At 44.4% G+C, this 20063-nt stretch overlaps 1 protein-coding gene across 2 annotated transcripts in view; it reads left to right on the top strand.

The window, feature by feature from the left end:
* Positions 1–12694, top strand: part of SKIC3 (SKI3 subunit of superkiller complex) — a 194906-nt gene extending 182212 nt beyond the window's left edge. For both annotated transcript variants that reach the window (XM_073678321.1, XM_073678329.1), the window contains exons 40-41: positions 2169–2292; positions 12362–12694. In XM_073678321.1, the coding sequence (XP_073534422.1) occupies positions 2169–2292; positions 12362–12439 (202 nt within the window). In that variant the 3' untranslated portion in view covers positions 12440–12694. The remainder of the gene's footprint in view (positions 1–2168; positions 2293–12361) is intronic.
* The last annotated feature ends 7369 nt before the right edge of the window (positions 12695–20063 follow it).

Raw genomic sequence — 20063 nt, forward strand, 5'->3', positions numbered from 1 at the left:
TAGGGTCTCTACCCCTGCATGTTGCTGTTTTCAGATGGGATAGCAAAAACCCGGTGACAGATTTGCTTTAAATGGAACGGTCACCAGTTCTCATGCTCCCATCTGCCACTTGTGACGAAATTGTGGGGCATCTATAGTTTACCATGGCAAACAAAGGGGCCCATTTGAAGACCCCCTTCACTGCCATCTTGATACACCTGTAGGAAACTCAGTGACATGAAAAAAAGTTGTTGTTTTTTAAAAATACATACATTTGAATCACCCCACTTCTCCCCCATTAAAAATAAAGACCTTTAAAAAACAGAAATAAACATATTTGCTATTGCCACTTCCATAAAAGTGCAGTCTATCAACATTTAAAATTGATTAGCCTCATTGGTAAAATTCATTAAGAGAAAAAAAATCTAAAATTTGTGATTTTTACGGCACCTTACCTCCCTAACAAAATGCAGTAAAAATCGATCAAAATGTCACATGTACAATGGATTTGGATAAATAAAAAAAAATCAGCTCACCAAGAAAAAAACAAGCTCTCACACAGCTCAATCAAAGGAAAAATTACAACTTTTAGAGAATTTAGAAAATGGTAACACAAATCAAAATGTTTTTTTTGTTTACAAATTTCTTATTTTTTTTTTCACAACTTAAATAAAAAAAAATCATACTGGCTTGGAGAATCATGTTTCTAGTTGGTCATTTTGACCACAAATAGAACACCGTAATAACAAAAGCCCAAAAGAACAATGCCAGAATTACATTTTTTGTTCACCATTTTGTCCCATTTGGAATTTGTTTTCCTGTTTTTCAGTACATTATATGGTTAAATGAATGGTGTCGTTCAAAACTACAACTCATCCCACTCTTTGAAGACAGGAGATAAAAACGAAAATGCAAAAATGAAGATTGGCTGCAGAGACAAGGGCTATATGTATTGTAGCTTAAATAAAGCACGTTTCGGCTGTGTTGTGCAGATTGTTGCATCAACATCTGTACCAATGTGGCTTACAATCTAAATCCCCATCAGTACACATAGACTAGAGGTAGCCATACATGTTAGACCAAAACTTGCTGAAATGTATTTGGCCGGATGAGACAAGCATCTAAGGCAGGGGTCCCCAACCTGTAGCTCGGGAGCCACATGTGGCTCGCAGTCCCATGGATTGTGGCTCGCGGCTGTCTGCCAGCTTGGTGCATTAGCTCAAGCTCTAGCAAACAGGTATGAGGAGAACATCTCAGAATGGTGAATTTTGTGAATAGCCCTGCACAGAAGAGCAGATCTGGATGACATATACTGGTCTTAGGGGTTTAGAGATAATTTAAGTATGGTACGCTGGAGACAGGATGATACTACATGTCAGAGGAGGTGCTTGAAGCTGGATGCAACAGTGTGGAGGGAGCGCTTGATGGGAGAATACTGAATGGGGGTACTGTGGTAGCCCCTGGATCTTGGTATACTCTTTCAAGGTGATTTCTATGGAAAAGCTTTGATTATCATTATACCTGTAATCTGGGTTTTGGTTGCCACTATTGTGAGGGGGGGCGAATGCTGAATGTGGCTTGTAACCCTCTCTCAGAGCTGAATGTGGCTCTCAAGGTCAGAAAGGTTGGGGACGACTGATCTAAGGAGTATGATTGGATCCTGACATTCCCCCAGATATCTGATGCTTGTTAGATTGCAGCTTGCCTAATATTTTTGTTTTCGTTGAAAATGAGCTGCCGCATGAGATATCCGACAGCAGCCTTATAACAGCTGATTACATTTAGATTGGTAGAGATTAGGGATGAAGATCCATACTACGGTAATTGCTACTGGTTGTCCCTTGTCCATTGTTCCAGACCAATAGAGAGGTTACTTAGGGGGCCAATTGAAAAATAAATATTTTATTCATCCGCCTACATGGATGAATAAAACTCCACTTTTTTTCTTTAACTTGGACTCCTAAAAGCTGACTGTGTGTTTGCTCTTTTGTATACTCTGAGGACTTTCTTGGCGACTTCACCACTAACTGCTTTTTCTTGGTTACTATTTAGTGGGTAGGGGATATTTTGTGTAAATTGGAATACCCCTTTAAAGAATGGAAGTTTTTTCATTTATTTTAGCTGTATTAGTTATATACCATTCTTTTTTTCTGTTGCCTGATAAAGACTGATGTTTTTTTTTCCTGCAGGAAAACCAGACAGCTTTTGGAGAAAGTGGTTTACCATGCAGTATGCAGTGAGTCTGTTGCCTCCGTTGCCCGCTGGTATCTCTTAAGACATTTACATGCCAAAAATGATGATCAGTTGATAGAAGTAAGTCTGTATTCTGGGTTTAGTGATTGATTGCTCCAGTCATGTCTATTTCTAAAAACATTAATTACTTGTGTCACTCTAACATGTCATGATCGAGTTACCATCGACAGGCTCATACAGTCGTCTGACAACTGCTTATTGTGCTGCACAGATGACTTAATCGCTGCTAACTAGTGTTGAGCATTCCGATACTGAAATATCGGGTATCGGCCGATATTCACTGTATCGGAATTCCGATACTTAATTCCGATACTTTTATAATATCGAATACCGGAATCGGAAGTTCCCATAATGCCTGCGCTCTGCAGTGTCTCTGAAGGATGACAAGCTGGATGGCAGCGCTCAGCTGCGATCCAGCTTGTCATCAGAATGCCATCCCAGCGTGGGAGAATTCTCCTGATTGTTTAAAAGCCGGCGCGCGGTAAAAAGCCGCCGGCTTTTAAACAATCACGCAGCCCCATACTGCTTCCCCGCAGCCTCCCACCCCGATCCTCCGCTCCCCTCGCCACCTCCCATCCCGATCGTAAATTAGGACCGGGCGGGGAGCGCAGCACCAAGGAGCGAAGGACCCGGGCGGGGAAGCCGGCAGTGAAAAGACTTCACCGCCGGCTTTCCCGTTCTGTGCTGCGCTTTCCCGCCGGTTATTTCAAATGAACAGCTGAGGTATCAGGTGATGCCGATCAGCTGTTCATTTGAAGTAGCCGCGGTGCCCTCAGAGGGTTCATGTGAGTTCATGCTTGACTGCATGAACTCACATGAACTTTCCCACGGCCGCACAGGTCAGCCTCACCTCCCGGACCCGTCATGATTAGTGTGTGCGGGGTGTGTGTGTGTGCGGGGTGTGTGTGCGGGTGTGTGTGCGGGGTGTGTGTGTGCGGGTGTGTGTGCGGGTGTGTGTGCGGGCAGACATAGGCCGATGTGACACTACTACTCCCATCGGCCTATGTCTGTCCCCCGTCCACTCCTGCCAGCAGGATCAGCTCGATGGGAGCAGTAGTTCCCATCAGCCTGATCCTGCTATTTAAATTGCCCTACTGTGTCCCCAATAAATGTTAAATACATGTCATTGGTGGCCAGTGGTTACCTAAAAGAAATTAGTTCATACATTACCTGTCCCCGCCGATCGCCACCTAAAATAAAGTAAAAAATAAAAAACTACACCTATACTCACCTAGACACCTAATTCCCCGAAGCCATCGATCTCCTGTAATAAAATATAAAATAATAAACCACAACCTTATCCTTACCCCTCCGTAGTAGTCCACGAGTGTCCCACGAAGATCTCCAGTTCAGAGCAGCCACATAGAATGTGACCGCTCTGAACCGCTGCCGCCGCTAGAATGACGGGGCCGTAAGGGTTCACCGGAGTTCAGGCAGCGCTGCTCCGGTTAGCTCCTTTACGGCACTGCTGTATCGTGAGAAATTCCCACGGTACAGCACTGCCGTAAAGGAGGTCTCCGGAGCTGCGCTGCCTGAATGCACTCCGGTGACCTCAGTCAGTGGCTCCCGCTGCCGGGAGCGGACGTGTTCCCGGCAGCGTGAGCTTACAGCAGCCATGCACAGCTGTCACCATCTCCAGATGTGACAGCTGTGCATGGGAGATCAGCGCAGGAACGTGGACAGGTAACTATTTTTTTTTAGTAAACTAAGAATTAAATAAAATGGTGTTTTATTTCAAATAAATTATTTTTTTCTGGGTGTAGTGTGTTTTTTCTTTTTAACACTTTGTAGGTTAGTAATGGGGGTGTCATATAGACGGCCATCATTACTAACCTGGGCTTCATGGCAGCTGGCGCTGACATGAACCCCACCACTATTACCCCCTGCCACCGCACCAGGGCAGCGTGGAAGAGCGAGGCTAAGTGCCAGAATTGGCGCATCCTATGGATGCGCCATTTCTGGGGCGGCTGACGGCTGGTGTTTCTAGCCTGGGAGGGGGCCAATATTCATGGCACCCTTCCTGAGCTATTAATATCAGCCCCCAGCTGTCTGCCTAGCCTTTGCTAGCTATTAAAATAGAGGGGACTCCACGTCATTTTTTTTTGGGGGGTCCCCCATTTTAATAGCTAGTAAAGGCTAGGTATTCAGCTGGGGGCTGATATTAGTAGCCTGGGAAGCTCCGTGGGTTTTACCCCCTTCCCAGGCTTCAAACATCTGCCCCAGCCGTCTGCTTAACCTCCGCTAGAGACTAAAATTATGGGGGATCCCACGCCATTTTTTTTTTAAATAAATCCTTTATTTTAACACTAAATGACATTTGAGGACTTAATAAAGATGCAGTCCCTAAATTATTATTTATTTTTTAATAAATTTTTCCCAAAACTTTTGACGTGGGCTTCGCCATATTTTTGTATGCCAGCCAGGTACAGCATCCAGCTTCTATGAACGCGCCATTTTCCGGGGCGGCCGCGGACTGCAATTTTCAGCGGGGGGGGGGAGGGCAAAAAGCTTGGGCCTCCCTGCGCTGCAGATTCCATCCCCCAGCTGCCTAGTTGTACCTGGCTGGACACAAAAATAGGGAGAAGCTCCACGTTTTTTTTTTTTTAATTATTTCATGAAATTCATGGAATAATTAAGAAAAAAAGGGCTTCCCTATATTGTTGTGTCCGGCTAGGTACAAATAGGCAGCTGGTGGTTGGGGGCAGCCCGTTCCTGCCTGCTGTACCTGGCTGGACACAAATATAGTGTGAAGCCCCACGTCAATTTTTTTTTAATTATTTCAGGAAATTCATGAAATAATTAAAAAAAAATTATGTGGGGCTTCGCCCTATAATTGTGTCCAGCCAGGTACAGCAGGCAGGAACGGGCTGCCCCCAACCACCAGCTGCCTATTTGTACCTAGCCGGACACAACAATATAGGGAAGCCCTTTTTTTCTTAATTATTCCATGAATTTCATGAAATAATTAAAAAAAAAAATGTGTGGCGCTTCGCCCTATTTTTGTGTCCAGCCAGGTACAACTAGGCAGCTGGGGGCTGGAATCTGCAGCGCAGGGAGACCCAAGCTTTCTGGGTCCCACCCGCTGCAAATTGCAGTCCGCAGCCGCCCCGGAAAATGGCGCGTTCATAGAAGCGCCATCTTCTGGCGCTGTACCCAACTCATCCAGGGCCCTGGTGCGGTGGCTCACTGGGTAATAAAGGGGTTAAGGCCAGCTTGGCATTATCAGCTGGCCCTAAGCCCGAAATTCATGGGGTCACGCCAATATTAGACATGACCGCCATGAATTTCTAGTAAAGTATTTAAAAAAAACACAAACACCCAGAAAAAAGTCCTTTAATTGAAATAAAGACACAATTCTTTATTGTTCTAAATTAAACCATACTTACCGCCACACCCATTCCAGCTGAAGCCAACGATCTCCTGCAATAAAAGTAAAATAATAAAGCAACCTCATCCTTACCTTTCCATGGTTCCCAGGACAGCTTCAGCTCTGCTACATCGAGATGACAGGCTGGACCGCAGCAGAACGCTGCCATCCAGCCTGTCATCCCGCGGACACTGAGAAGCGCAGGCATGCTTGCGCTCCTCAGTGTCTTTCTGTGACGTCATCCAGATGAGCCGAGGTCATGTCCAATGAACTCAGCTCACCTCATGCACGTCACTGACAGCGTGGGAAAATTCTCCTGCACTCAGCGCTTCAGCGTGAGAATTCTCCCACGCTGTCAGTGACGTGCATGAGGTGCGCCGAGTTCATGGGACATGACCTCACCTCATGCACGTCACTGACAGCGTGGGAAAATTCTCACGCTGAAGCGCTGAGTGCAGGAGAATTCTCCCACGCTGTCAGTGACGTACATGAGGTGAGCCGAGTTCATTGTCGGCTCATCTGGATGCCGTCACAGCCAGACACTGAGGAGTGGAAGTATGCCTGCGCTTCTCAGTGTCTGCGGGATGACAGGCTGGATGGCAGCGTTCTGCTGCGGTCCAGCCTGTCATCTCGATGTAGCAGAGCTGGAGCCGTCGTGGGAGCCATGGAAAGGTAAGGATGAGGTTGCTTTATTATTTTTCTTTTATTGCAGGAGATCGTTGGCTTCAGCTGGAATGGGCGTGATGGTAAGTATGGTTTAATTTAGAACAATAAAGAATTGTGTGTTTATTTCAATTAAAGGACTTTTTTCTGGGTGTTTGTGTTTTTTTTAAATACTTTACTAGAAATTCATGGTGGTCATGTCTAATATTGGCGTGACCCCATGAATTTCGGGCTTAGGGCCAGCTGATAATGCCAAGCTGGCCTTAACCCCTTTATTACCCAGTGAGCCACCGCATCAGGGCCCTGGATGAGTTGGGTACAGCGCCAGAAGATGGCGCTTCTATGAACGCGCCATTTTCCGGGGCGGCTGCGGACTGCAATTTGCAGCGGGTGGGGCCCAGAAAGCTTGGGCCTCCCTGCGCTGCAGATTCCAGCCCCCAGCTGCCTAGTTGTACCTGGCTGGACACAAAAATAGGGCGAAGCTCCACGTTTTTTTTTTTTTAAATTCATGAAATTCATGGAATAATTCAGAAAAAAAGGGCTTCCCTATATTGTTGTGTCCGGCTAGGTACAAATAGGCTGCTGGTGGTTGGGGGCAGCCCGTTCCTGCCTGCTGTACCTGACTGGACACAAATATAGGGCGAAGCCCCACATCAATTTTTTTAAATTATTTCATGAATTTCCTGAAATGATTTAAAAAAAATTGACGTGGGGCTTCGCACTATATTTGTGTCCAGCCAGGTACAGCAGGCAGGAACGGGCTGCCCCCAACCACCAGCTGCCTATTTGTACCTGGTTGGACACAACAATATAGGGAAGCCCTTTTTTTCTTAATTATTTCATGAATTTCATGAAATAATTAAAAAAAAAAAATACGTGAAGCTTCTCCCTATTTTTGTGTCCAGCCAGGTACAACTAGGCAGCTGGGGGATGGAATCTGCAGCGCAGGGAGGCCCAAGCTTTCTGCCCCCCCCCCTCCCCCCGCTGAAAATTGCAGTGCGCAGCCACCCCGGAAAATGGCGCGTTCATAGAAGCTGGATGCTGTACCTGGCTGGCATACAAAAATATGGCGAAGCCCACGTCAAAAGTTTTGGGAAAAATTAATTAAAAAATAAATAATAATTTAGGGACTGCATCTTTATTAACTCCTCAAATGTCATTTAGTGTTAAAATAAAGGACTTATTTTAAAAAAAATTGACGTGGGGCTTCGCCCTATATTTGTGTCCAGCCAGGTACAGCAGGCAGGAACAGGCTGCCCCCAACCACCAGCTGCCTATTTGTACCTGGCCGGACACAACAATATAGGGAAGCCCTTTTTTAAAAAAATTATTTCATGAAATAATTAAAAAAAAATTGACGTGGGGCTTCGCACTATATTTGTGTCCAGCCAGGTACAGCAGGCAGGAATGGGCTGCCCCCAACCACCAGCTGCCTATTTGTACCTGGTTGGACACAACAATATAGGGAAGCCCTTTTTTTCTTAATTATTCCATGAATTTCATGAAATAATTTTAAAAAAAAATGCGTGGGACTTCGCCCTATTTTTGTGCCCAGCCAGATACAACTAGGCAGCTGGGGGCTGGAATCCGCAGCGCAGGAAGACCCAAGCTTTCTGGGCCACCCCCGCTGCAAATTGCAGTCCGCAGCCGCCCCAGAAAATGGCGCGTTCATAGAAGCGCCATCTTCTGGCGCTGTACCCAACTCATCCAGGGCCCTGGTGCGGTGGCTCACTGGGTAATAAAGGGGTTAAGGCCAGCTTGGCATTATCAGCTGGCCCTAAGCCCAAAATTCATGGGGTCACGCCAATATTAGACATGACCACCATGAATTTCTAGTAAAGTATTTAAAAAAACACAACACCCAGAAAAAAGTCCTTTAATTGAAATAAACACACAATTCTTTATTGTTCTAAATTAAACCATACTTACCACCACGCCCATTCCAGCTGAAGCCAACGATCTCCTGCAATAAAAGTAAAATAATAAAGCAACCTCATCCTTACCTTTCCATGGCTCCCACGACAGCTTCAGCTCTGCTACATCGAGATGACAGGCTGGACCGCAGCAGAACGCTGCCATCCATCCTGTCATCCCGCAGACACTGAGAAGCGCAGGCATACTTCCACTCCTCAGTGTCTGGCTGTGACGGCATCCAGATGAGCCGAGGTCATGTCCAATGAACTCCGCTCACTTCATGTACGTCACTGACAGCGTGGGAAAATTCTCCTGCACTCAGCACTTCAGCGTGAGAATTTTCCCACGCTGTCAGTGACGTGCATGAGGTGAGCTGAGTTCATTGGACATGACCTCACCTCATGTATGTCACTGACAGCGTGGGAGAATTCTCACGCTGAAGCGCTGAGTGCAGGAGAATTTTCCCACGCTGTCAGTGACGTGCATGAGGTGAGCTGAGTTCATTGGACATGAACTCGGCTCATCTGGATGACGTCACAGAGAGACACTGAGGAGCGCAAGCATGCCTGCGCTTCTCAGTGTCTGCGGGATGACAGGCTGGATGGCAGCTTTCTGCTGCGGTCCAGCCTGTCATCTCGATGTAGCAGAGCTGGAGCTGTCCTGGGAACCATCGAAAGGTAAGGATGAGGTTGCTTTATTATTTTTCTTTTATTGCAGGAGATCGTTGGCTTCAGCTGGAATGGGTGTGATGGTAAGTATGGTTTAATTTAGAACAATAAAGAATTGTGTCTTTATTTCAATTAAAGGACTTTACTCTGGGTGTTTGTGTTTTCTTTTAACTTTGACTATGGGGTTAGTAATGGGGGTGTCTTATAGACGCCTCTCCATTACTAACCTGGGCTTGATGTCAGCTGGCATTATAAGCTGACATCAACCCCAACCCTATTACCCCCTGCCACCGCACCAGGGCAGCGTGGAAGAGCGAGGCTAAGTGCCAGAATTGGCGCATCCTATGGATGCGCCATTTCTGGGGCGGCTGACGGCTGGTGTTTCTAGCCTGGGAGGGGGCCAATATTCATGGCTCCCTTCCTGGGCTATTAATATCAGCCCCCAGCTGTCTGCCTAGCCTGTGCTAGCTATTAAATTAGGGGGGACCCCACGTCATTTTTTTGGGGGGGTCCCCCATTTTAATAGCTAGTAAAGGCTAGGTATTCAGCTGGGGGCTGATATTAGTAGCCTGGGAAGCTCCGTGGGTATTACCCCCTTCCCAGGCTTCAAACATTTGCCCCAGCTGTCTGCTTAACCTCCGCTAGAGCCTAAAATTAAGGGGAACCCCACGCCAATTTTTTTTTAAATAAATCCTTTATTTTAACACTAAATGACAAGTACAGTAATCAACACTGTCACTGTACTTCATATATATGTGACTGACATGTTTCTATCTATCTAATCTATGTGTGATTCTCTATTCCTTCTATTCTAAATTGTCGGGTACAGATGCTGAATTGCCGGCCGGCTTTCTTAAAGAGACGGTGCATGAAAACACTATTATTTTTTTAAATAAATCCTTTACACTAAATGACAAGTTCTGTAAGCAACACTGTCACTGTACTTCTTATATATGTGACTGACATGTTTCTATCTATCTAATCTATGTGTGAAGCTCTATTCTGTCTGTTATAAATTGTCGGGTACAGATGCTGAATTGCCGGCCGGCTTTTTTAAAGAGACGGTGCACGAAAACACTAATATTTTTTTTAATAAATCCTTTACACTAAATGACAAGTTCTGTAAGCAACACTGTCACTGTACTTCATATATATGTGACTGACATGTTTCTATCTATCTAATCTATGTGTGAAGCTCTATTCTTTCTGTTGTAAATTGTCGGGTACCGGTGAATGCCGCTGATGAATTGCCGGCTTTTCATGTCATTCTACATTATTCTTAGTTGTTTTACTTCATGTAGAATTAACCTACAAGGAAAGAAAGGGTTTATTTTCATTCCGATATTTGTGTCCCATTGACTTGCATTGGTTTCCGGTATCGGAATCGGCGATATCCGATACTTTTTGGGTATCGGCCCGATCCAATCCGATACGATATTTCCTGATATCGGAAGGTATCGCTCAACACTACTGCTAACTGATGTCAGCTCCTATGAATGATCGTTACCCAAAGATAATTTCCTAGTTATTAACCTAGACATGAGATGTTATATTTAAAGGTTGAATAAGGCAGCCTAAAACCACAAAGCTTTGACTTACTACCCTTTTCTAGGGGGCTCATACATAGGCTGGCATTAGTGGGTAACCTCTTAGATCATGGCACAGTGACATTGATGAACATATCGCATAAAAACGACAGTCCAGTGCCAATTCTTTACATCTTAAGAAAGTTATTGTGCCACTATTCTTAACTGCTTTGTGTAAAGTACTGCTTTGTCAGTGTGTACCGATGCTAGTATGCGGTGCCCCTAAATAGATTCAGCACAACCACCCACATACCGACCATGAAGTCACAACAAATTACAGGTTATCAGGAACCCACTGATTGCAGCTCAATAATTCAGCTCCTTTTTGTAACAAGATCTTGGGTTTGCAACAGAATTCTTTATATCCCCATGGTCGTTACAGAACATAGATCTATAAGGACAATATAATAATAAAGTAATTTACAGATCTACAAGTATCAGTTATGACAAGCTTGTTCCTTCTGGGCCACTTTGTACACCGTGGACTGGTTAACTGTCAGCATTTTTTTTTTTATTCTAAAGTGAAGGTACAATATTTTTTAATCAGATATTGAGTTTCCTACAAATTGTATTCAGTGTATGCCGTCCCCTGTGAGCTGAACACACTTTTCTATTTCCTTCACTGATACATTGTAGCAAACTATTACAAGAGGAGAGAGATTTGCGCTCCTGCTGGCACACTTCGCTCTAACAGATTGCTCTAACTGAACACAGTTGTATCAAGCATTCAGTGTTTGGTCGATAAGAGCATTCGGCTTCTGGTTGTAAAGAAGAATGTTCCCAATCACTCACAGCTAATAGGAACATGGAGAGTGCATGTTTAGTAGAAAGTAGTATAACTTGTGTTACTTTTAGTGCAGGTATTACAGGACCAGAACCAGAACCTGGTAACAGACAGTGAGACTTTCTTGTTATTTTTCTCTCTCCATTTTGATATGTAAAGTAAAGCAAGTTATTAACAGGATTTTCCATCTATAATTTAACACCATTGCCTTCCTGTAGTTAAAAATAATAAAATCGGCTGTACTCACCAACCCCTGCTCCAGCAACGGCTCTCCGCTGTTGCTCCTGGTATTGTATACAAATTGCAATGGTAATGTCCTGACTACAGCACACTTGACCACTGCAGCCATCATTGGGCTAAGTGGCTAGTGCCGTCTACATCTGCATTACTTGTGAGCCCAGTGATTGGCTGCAGCGTTCATGTGCGCTGTGGTTGTGACATCACCGCTGCAGCTTGTAATCAGTCACCAGGAGCTGCAGCGAGAGCCGGTGCTGGAGCAGAGGTTGGTGAGTACAACTAATTTTATTTATTTTTAATAGAGTTGAGTAAAAAGATATGCAGGACCCGCCTTGCGATATCTTGTGAGGAGCACATACAACATTGTGCCTGGCCTACTAATCAGAAGAGGAGCTGGAGATGCCAGCAGGGTGGAGGAGGATTCCAAGGCTCTGGTCCAGCGGACAGGGTCCTGCTAATCTTTTTGCTCAACTCAAATCTACAGCGAACCGATGGGATTAAGTAATTTATAGTGAAAGAACCCCTCTGAGCATACGATATGCTAGGGAGATAGCAGGAGTAATATCTGAGATCTTGTGCCAACGGGACATGGTAAAACCTAAGGAAGGCCCAACCATAGGTGGATGGAAACATTGGGTATTTACAACCCTTTTGTATGAAAAGATATACTCTGCAAAAATAGGTAAATTAATGTGGCGTACGACTAGGAGTCCTGAGTTATTAAAAAGAGAAGAATTAGTTAGGATTGTGTGTCATTTTGTATTGTTTCTTTTCTATTCTCCCGCTAATGGCAGGGTTAGGTGTGATATATACTGTATAGTGTATGGTATTTATCTTTCTGCTTTTTTTGTATGTTTCATAAAATGCACCTTACCTTCCATCATATTCAATTGCACTTTGTTTTGATAAGGTACTTTTAGGAAATGCCAAAATCCATCAAGATGAGAGAGTTCTTGACCTCTACAAGCAACTATCCAAATGTTCATAGACCTATGAAGAGATTACAGATTCCTGGGCTCCATTGCTGTCTACTAGAATGTATTCGGGTTATTTCTGAAATACCAATTCATTGCCCAATTCATTGCTTAATAAATCTTCCAGCATCCAGTGCCCAAATGATATTCTCTACTTGATTTTGACTCAAACTTGGGTCATTTTTTTATAGCTTATATTGTGTATACATAGATATGCTGTTCTTTCTACATATATTTGGACCTAAATACACATGGTGTTGCCTTCCTCACCTGCTGTCAAAACTGTGCAAGTGATACTATGCAAATGATATAGCTTTGGTGATGTCATGTGACATGCCTGAATTTCCAGTGGTACATGCTCTGTATGTGTACAATAAAATATACTGAACCCCTTAACACTCCATGACAAATATCAGCCATGGAATGAGACAAGGTGTATGGAGCAGGCTCCAGAGCTGAACCTGCTCCCCACAGAGCAGATGCCGGCTGTGTTACAGAGCCGGTATCTGGCGTTGCTGTCAATCATAGCTGTCAGTCATGGCATTTAAGCACCGCTATCCAGGCTGGGGGTCCATTTGGGTGCCCATCGACTCACCCCTGGGACACAATTGCCGAGTGCTGATGGGTTGTCATGGCAGACACTGGTCTGCAGAAAGCGCCCATCGCTGCCATGTGTTTCACAGGCATAGCAGAGTACAAGCTATAAAACAATTGCTTTTTCGTCCCTTTATTCCTTTGTGGGGACTGAAAAAAAAAAGTTCAAAGTGAAAAAAAGGAAAGTTGTTAAACATATTGACTAATAAAATTATATACATATGTGTGTATATATATATATTTATATACAGCTCTGGCCAAAATTAAGAGACCACTGCACAGTTTTCTAAAATCCCCATCTCTACATGTCTGACAGCCATTCCATTCCAGTGTAAGTTGAATTCCAACCAAAGTCCACCTCATTCTACTTAATGTGCTTCTGATTAGGTGATCACCTGAACCAAATCTTATGTAACGAGGGAAAGTATAAAAAACATTGCTGTGGTCTTCACAATCCTCTTGCAATAGGACAAGCTGGATGGCATTACAAGTGCTAGGAATAGCCCAAAAGTAAGTTGAATGAAAAAATAACTTTTAACCATGCTAAAGGAGTTGAAAAGAAAAATCTTGAGTGAGGAAAAGAAGGGCTCAATTCTGGCTTTACTAGCAGAGGGATACAGTGAGCGTCATGTTGCCTCCATCCTTAAAATTTCGAAGACGTCAGTCCATTACAACAAGGTCAAGCAGCAGACATTGGTGACAACAAAGCTACAGACCGGCAGAGGGCGAAAGCGACTCTCCACTGACCGGAATGACCGTCATCTTATTCGAATGTCACTCAGCAACCGCAGGATGACATCAAGTGACCTTCATAAGGTATGCAAATGTCAGCTGGGGTGAAGTGCACTGCAAGAACAGTTCGTAACAGGCTCCTAGAGGCAGGACTCAAGCCATATAAAGCTAGAAAAAAGCCTTTCATCAGTGAGAAGCAAAGGAGAGCCAGGCTGAAGTCTGCCAAAGACCATAAGGATTGGACCATAGAGGACTGGAGGCAATGTTCCCCAACTCGGAGGACTGTTTTTTTTCCAGCAGGACAATGCCCTATGCCACACAGCTAGGTCAATCAATGTGTGGATGAAGGAGCACCACATCAAGACCCTGTCATGGCCAGCCCAATCTCCAGATCTGAACCCCATTGAAAACCTCTGGAATGTAATCAAGAGGAAGATAGATAGTCACAAGCCATTAAACAAAGAAGAACTGCTTACATTTTTGTGCCAGGAGTGGCATAAGGTCACCCAAAAGCAGTGTGAAAGACTGGTGGAAAGCATGCCAAGACGCATGAAAGCTGTGATTAAAAATCATGGTTATTCCACCAAATATTGATTTCTGACCTCTTCCTGAGTTAAAACATGAGTATTGTTGTTTCTAAATGAATAAGAACTTGTTTTCTTTGCATTATTTGAGGTCTGAAAGCACTATTTCTTTTTTATTATTTTGACGATTTCTCATTTGCTGCAAATAAATACAAAATTTTTAGCTTTGAATTTCGGAGACATGTTGTCAGTAGTTTATAGAATAAAACAACAATGTACATTTTACTCAAAAATATACCTATACAGAGAAAAATCAGAGTAACTGAAAATTTTGCAGTGGTCTCTTAATTTTTGCCAGAGTTGTATATGTATACATATATATATATATATATATATATATATATATATATATATATATATATACACAGTACTGACCAAAAGTTTGGACACGCCTTCTCATTTGAAGATTTTTCTGTATTTTCATGACTATTAAAATTGTACATTCACACTGAATGCATCAAAACTATCAATTAACACACGTGGAATTATATACTTAACAAAAAAGTGTGAAACAACGGAAAATATGTCTTATATTCTAGGTTCTTCAAAGTAGCCACCTTTTGCTTTGATGACTGCTTTGCACACTCTTGGCATTCTCTTGATGAGCTTCAAGAGGTAGTCACCGGAAATGGTCTTCCAACAATTTTGAAGGAGTTCCCAGAGATGCTTAGCACTTGTTGGCCCTTTTGCCTTCACTCTGCGGTCCAGCTCACCCCAAACCATCTCGATTAGGTTCAGGTCTGGTGACTGTGCAGGCCAGGTCATCTGGCGTAGCACCCCATCACTCTCCTTCTTGGTCAAATAGCCCTTACACAGCCTGGAGTTGTGTTTGGGGTCATTGTCCTGTTGAAAAATAAATGATGGGCCAACTAAACACAAACCGGATGGAATAGCATGCCACTGCAAGATGCTGTGGTAGCCATGCTGGTTCAGTATGCCTTCAATTTTGAATAAATCCCCCACAGTGTCACCAGCAAAGCACCATCACACCTCCTCCTCCATGCTTCACGGTGGGAACCAGGCATGTAGAGTCCATCCGTTCACCTTTTCTGCATCACACAAAGACACGGTGGTTGGAACCAAAAATCTCAAATTTGGACTCATCAGACCAAAGCACAGATTTCCACTGGTCTAATGTCCATTCCTTGTGTTCCTTAGCCCAAACTGTTGCTTGTTGCCTGTCCTTAGCAGTGGTTTCCTAGCAGCTATTTTACCATGAAGGCCTGCTGCACAAAGTCTCCTTTTAACAGTTGTTGTAGAGATGTGTCTGCAGCTAGAACTCTGTGTGGCATTGACCTGGTCTCTAATCTGAGCTGCTGTTAACCTGCGATTTCTGAGGCTGGTGACTCGGATAAACTTATCCTCAGAAGCAGAGGTGACTCTTGGTCTTCCTTTCCTGGGGCGGTCCTCATGTGAGCCAGTTTCTTTGTAGCGCTTGATGGTTTTTGCAACTGCACTTGGGGACACTTTCAAAGTTTTCCCAATTTTTTGGACTGACTGACCTTCATTTCTTAAAGTAATGATGGCCACTCGTTTTTCTTTACTTAGCTGCTTTTTTCTTACCATAATACAAATTCTAACAGTCTATTCAGTAGGACTATCAGCTGTGTATCCACCAGACTTCTGCACAACACAACTGATGGTCCCAACCCCATTTATAAGGCAAGAAATCCCACTTATTAAACCTGACAGGGCACACCTGTGAAGTGAAAACCATTTCCGGTGACTACCACTTGAAGCTCATCAAGAGAATGCCAAGAGTGTGCAAAGCAGTCATCAAAGCAAAAGGTGGCTACTTTGAAGAACCTAGAATATAAGACATATTTTCAGTTGTTTCACACTTTTTTGTTAAGTATATAATTCCACATGTGTTAATTCATAGTTTTGATGCCTTCAGTGTGAATGTACAATTTTCATAGTCATGAAAATACAGAAAAATCTTTAAATGAGAAGGTGTGTCCAAACTTTTGGTCTGTACTGTATATATATCTAAATAATAACTAATCGCCATGGCAAGAAAAGTCCAGTTTATCAAAATATAAAATTGTTTAACCCATATGGTAAATATTGTAAAGAAAAAATAAATCAAAACTTGGTATGTACCCCAAAATGGTATAAAGACACCAGCTCGTCACGCGAAAAACAAGCCCCTACTTAAGCTACATTGCTGAAAATAATGAAAGTTATGACTCTCAGAAAATGGCAACACCAACCAATATATATATTTTTTTTTTACAAAGTTCAGAATTTTTTGATAAAAAAATCACAATAGTTCTGATGAAGAATCATGTTCAAGGTCACTTTTAAAATAAGCTCTCATACATCTATGTCAGGGGTCTCAAACTCGGCTGGGTATATGGGCCGCACATGGAAAAAATTTGAATTTGGGGGGCCGCATTCTTTGTTCAATGTGACATTTTTAGTGATACCATTTTTTTTGTATACACCTTTTGAACATTTTTGCCGTGTTTATTTTTTTATGGCTTGGGTCGTTATGGATGTGGCGATAATAAACGTGCACTTTTTTGTGTTTACTTTAGTTTACATATAAAACAGCATTTTTAGTGCCCAATATTTTTTCATGCTTTATTTTATTTTTTATTTTTTTTACAATTTTATTTCCCCCAATTGGCCACATACAGTAATATTGTCTTACAATTAGCATCATATAGTAATAATGGAAAACATCTTGTAGTAATGTTCCCCATCCAAGTCCCCATCTTGTACTAATGTGCCCCATCCAGGTCCCCATCCTGTGGCTATGTGCCCCATCCAGGTCCCCATCCTGTGGCAACGTTCCCCATCCTGGTGCCCATCTTGTACTAATGTGCCTCATCCAGGTCCCCATCTTGGGACTATGTGCCCCATCCAGGTCCCCATCTTGGGACTATGTGCCCCATCCAGGTCCCCATCCTGTGGCAATGTTCCCCATCCAGGTCCCCATCTTGTGGCTATGTGCCCCATCCAGGTCCCCATCTTGTGGCTATGTGCCCCATCCAGGTCCCCATCTTGTGGCTATGTGCCCCATCCAGGTCCCCATGTTGTGGCTCTGGTCCCCATCTTGTGGCTCTGTGCCCCATCCAGGTCCCCATCTTGTGGCTATGTGCCCCATCCAGGTCCACATCTTGAGGCTCTGTGCCCCATCCAGGTCCCCATCCTGTGGCTATGTGCCCCATCCAGGTCCCCTCTTGTGGCTATGTGCCCCATCCAGGTCCCCTCTTGTGGCTATGTGCCCCATCCAGGTCCCCATCTTGTGGCTATGTGCCCCATCCAGGTCCCCATCTTGTGGCTATGTGCCCCATCCAGGTCCCCTCTTGTGGCTATGTGCCCCATCCAGGTCCCCATCCTGTGGCTATGTGCCCCATCCAGGTCCCCTCTTGTGGCTATGTGCCCCATCCAGGTCCCCTCTTGTGGCTATGTGCCCCATCCAGGTCCCCATCCTGTGGCTATGTGCCCCATCCAGGTCCCCATCCTGTGGCTATGTGCCCCATCCCGGTCCCCATGTTGTGGCTCTGTGCCCCCTGTGCTGTTCTTCACACACATAAAATAGAAAAAAAAAAAGATGATTCTCACCTGTCCTCCTTTCCCTCGGCGGCCTTCCTGCAGATGTGGCCCGCAGGCACCACAGAGTCCGACCCCTTGACGATCCCGACCTGGTCCAGGAGGAGCCGCCGACAGCAGCGCTGCATTGCCGCACAGAGACTGTCTCCCAGCACAGCATTTTCAATGTCAGCCGCCGGCCAATCAGAGACCAGCAGCTGACATCTGCATATGGCAATGACGTCATACTCGCTGCGCCGACACGCAGATATCAGCTGCTGGCCTCTGATTGGCCAGCGGCTGGCATTGGAAATGCAGTGCTGGGAAACAGTCTCTGTGTGGCAATTCAGCGCTGCTGTCGGCGGCTCCTCCTGGACCAGGTCGGGATCGTCAAGGGGTCTGTGCCTGCGGGCCGCATAAAGCAGCCTCAGGGGCCGCATGCGGCCCGCGGGCCGCGTGTTTGAGACCCCTGATCTATGTCAACAGTTATGGTTCTTTAAGAAAGAAGGAGTGGAAAAAAATGAAGACAAAAATTGTCTGCATCCTTAACCCCTTTAACCCCGAAGGTTGTTTGCATGTTAAAGGGGTTGTCCACTACTTTCACATTGAAGCCCTATCCATAGGAGAGGGCATCGATGTATGATCGGCCTGGGTCCCCCAGCCTGCACCCCCGCCAATCAGCTGTTATCGGTGCCGGCGGCGGCCGCCGGCAGGAAGTGCTTACCTGCGGAGCTTGGCCCTCAAGTTGCAGTGACCGGCGCTTGTTACTGCACATGCGCCTCCTATTTAATTCAGTGGGAGGCGGATGTGCAGTACCCCCGTGGTGGCCACTACAGATGGACTACCAAGCACCGCAGGTAAGCACTTCCAGCCACCGGCACCGATATCCGCTGATCGGCGGGGGTGCCGGGTGCGGGACCCCGGCTGATCATACATAGATAGGGTATCAATGTGAAAGGTAGTGGACAACTTCTTTAATGACCAGGCCAATTTTTACAATTCTGACCACTGTCACTTTATGAAGTAATTACTCTGGAATTTTTCAACAGATCCCACTGATTCTGAGATTGTTTTTTCCTAACATATTTCGGAAATTTGGCGAAAATGTTGCAATTTTCAAACTTTGAGTTTTCATGCCCTTAAATTAGAGAGATATGTCACACAAAATACTTAATAAATAACATTTCCCACATGTCTACTTTACATCAGCACAATTTTGGAACTAAAGTTTTTTTTTGTTAGGAAGTTATAAGGGTTAAAAGTTGACCAGCGATTTCTCATTTTTCCAGCAAAATTTACAAAACCATTTTTTTAGGGACTACATCACATTTGAAGTGACTTTGAGGGGCCTTAATGACAGAAAATACCCAAAACTGACACCATTCTAAAAACTGCACCCCTCAAGGTGCTCAAAACCACATTCTGGAAGTTTATTAACCCTTCAGGTGCTTCACAGGAATTTTTGGAATGTGGAAGAAAACAGTGAACATTTAAAAATTTTTTACAAAAATGTTACTTTAGACCCCAAAATTTTTATTTTTGCAAAGGTAACAGGAAAAAATGGACCACAAAATTTGTTGTGCAATTTCTCCTGAGCACGCCGATACCCCATATGTGGGGGAAAACCACTGTTTGGGCACACGGCAGGGCTTGAAAGAGAAGGAGTGCCATTTGACTTTTTGAATGTAAAATTTGCTTGAATAATTAGCGGACGCCATGTTGCGTTTGGGGAGCCCCTGATGTGCCTAAACAGTGGAAAACCCCCACAAGTGACACCATTTTGGAAACTAGACCCCTCAGGGAACTTATCTAGATGTGTGGTGAGTATCCTGAACCCCCAGGTGCTTCACAGAAGTTTATGACAAAATTTTTCCACAAAAATGATCTTTTAGCCTCAAATTTTTTATTTTCACAAGGTTAAGAGGAGAAAATGCACCCCAAAAATGGTTGTGCAATTTCTCCTGAGTACGCCGATACCCCATATGTGAGGGAAAAACACTGTTTGGGCGCACGGCAGGGTTCAGAAGGGAAGGAGCACTGTGTGACTTTTTGAGCTCATAATTGGCTGGAATCGAGATCGAACGCTATGTCGCGTTTGCAGAGCCTCTGATGTACCTAAACAGTGAAAACCCTCCACAAGTGACCCCATTTTGGAAACTACACCCCTCAAAGATTTTATCAAGGGGTA

This window comes from Phyllobates terribilis, unplaced genomic scaffold (assembly GCF_046119375.1).
Source record: "Phyllobates terribilis strain yellow unplaced genomic scaffold, ASM4611937v1 Scaffold_1__5_contigs__length_1240528914, whole genome shotgun sequence".
Taxonomy (NCBI): domain Eukaryota; kingdom Metazoa; phylum Chordata; class Amphibia; order Anura; family Dendrobatidae; genus Phyllobates; species Phyllobates terribilis.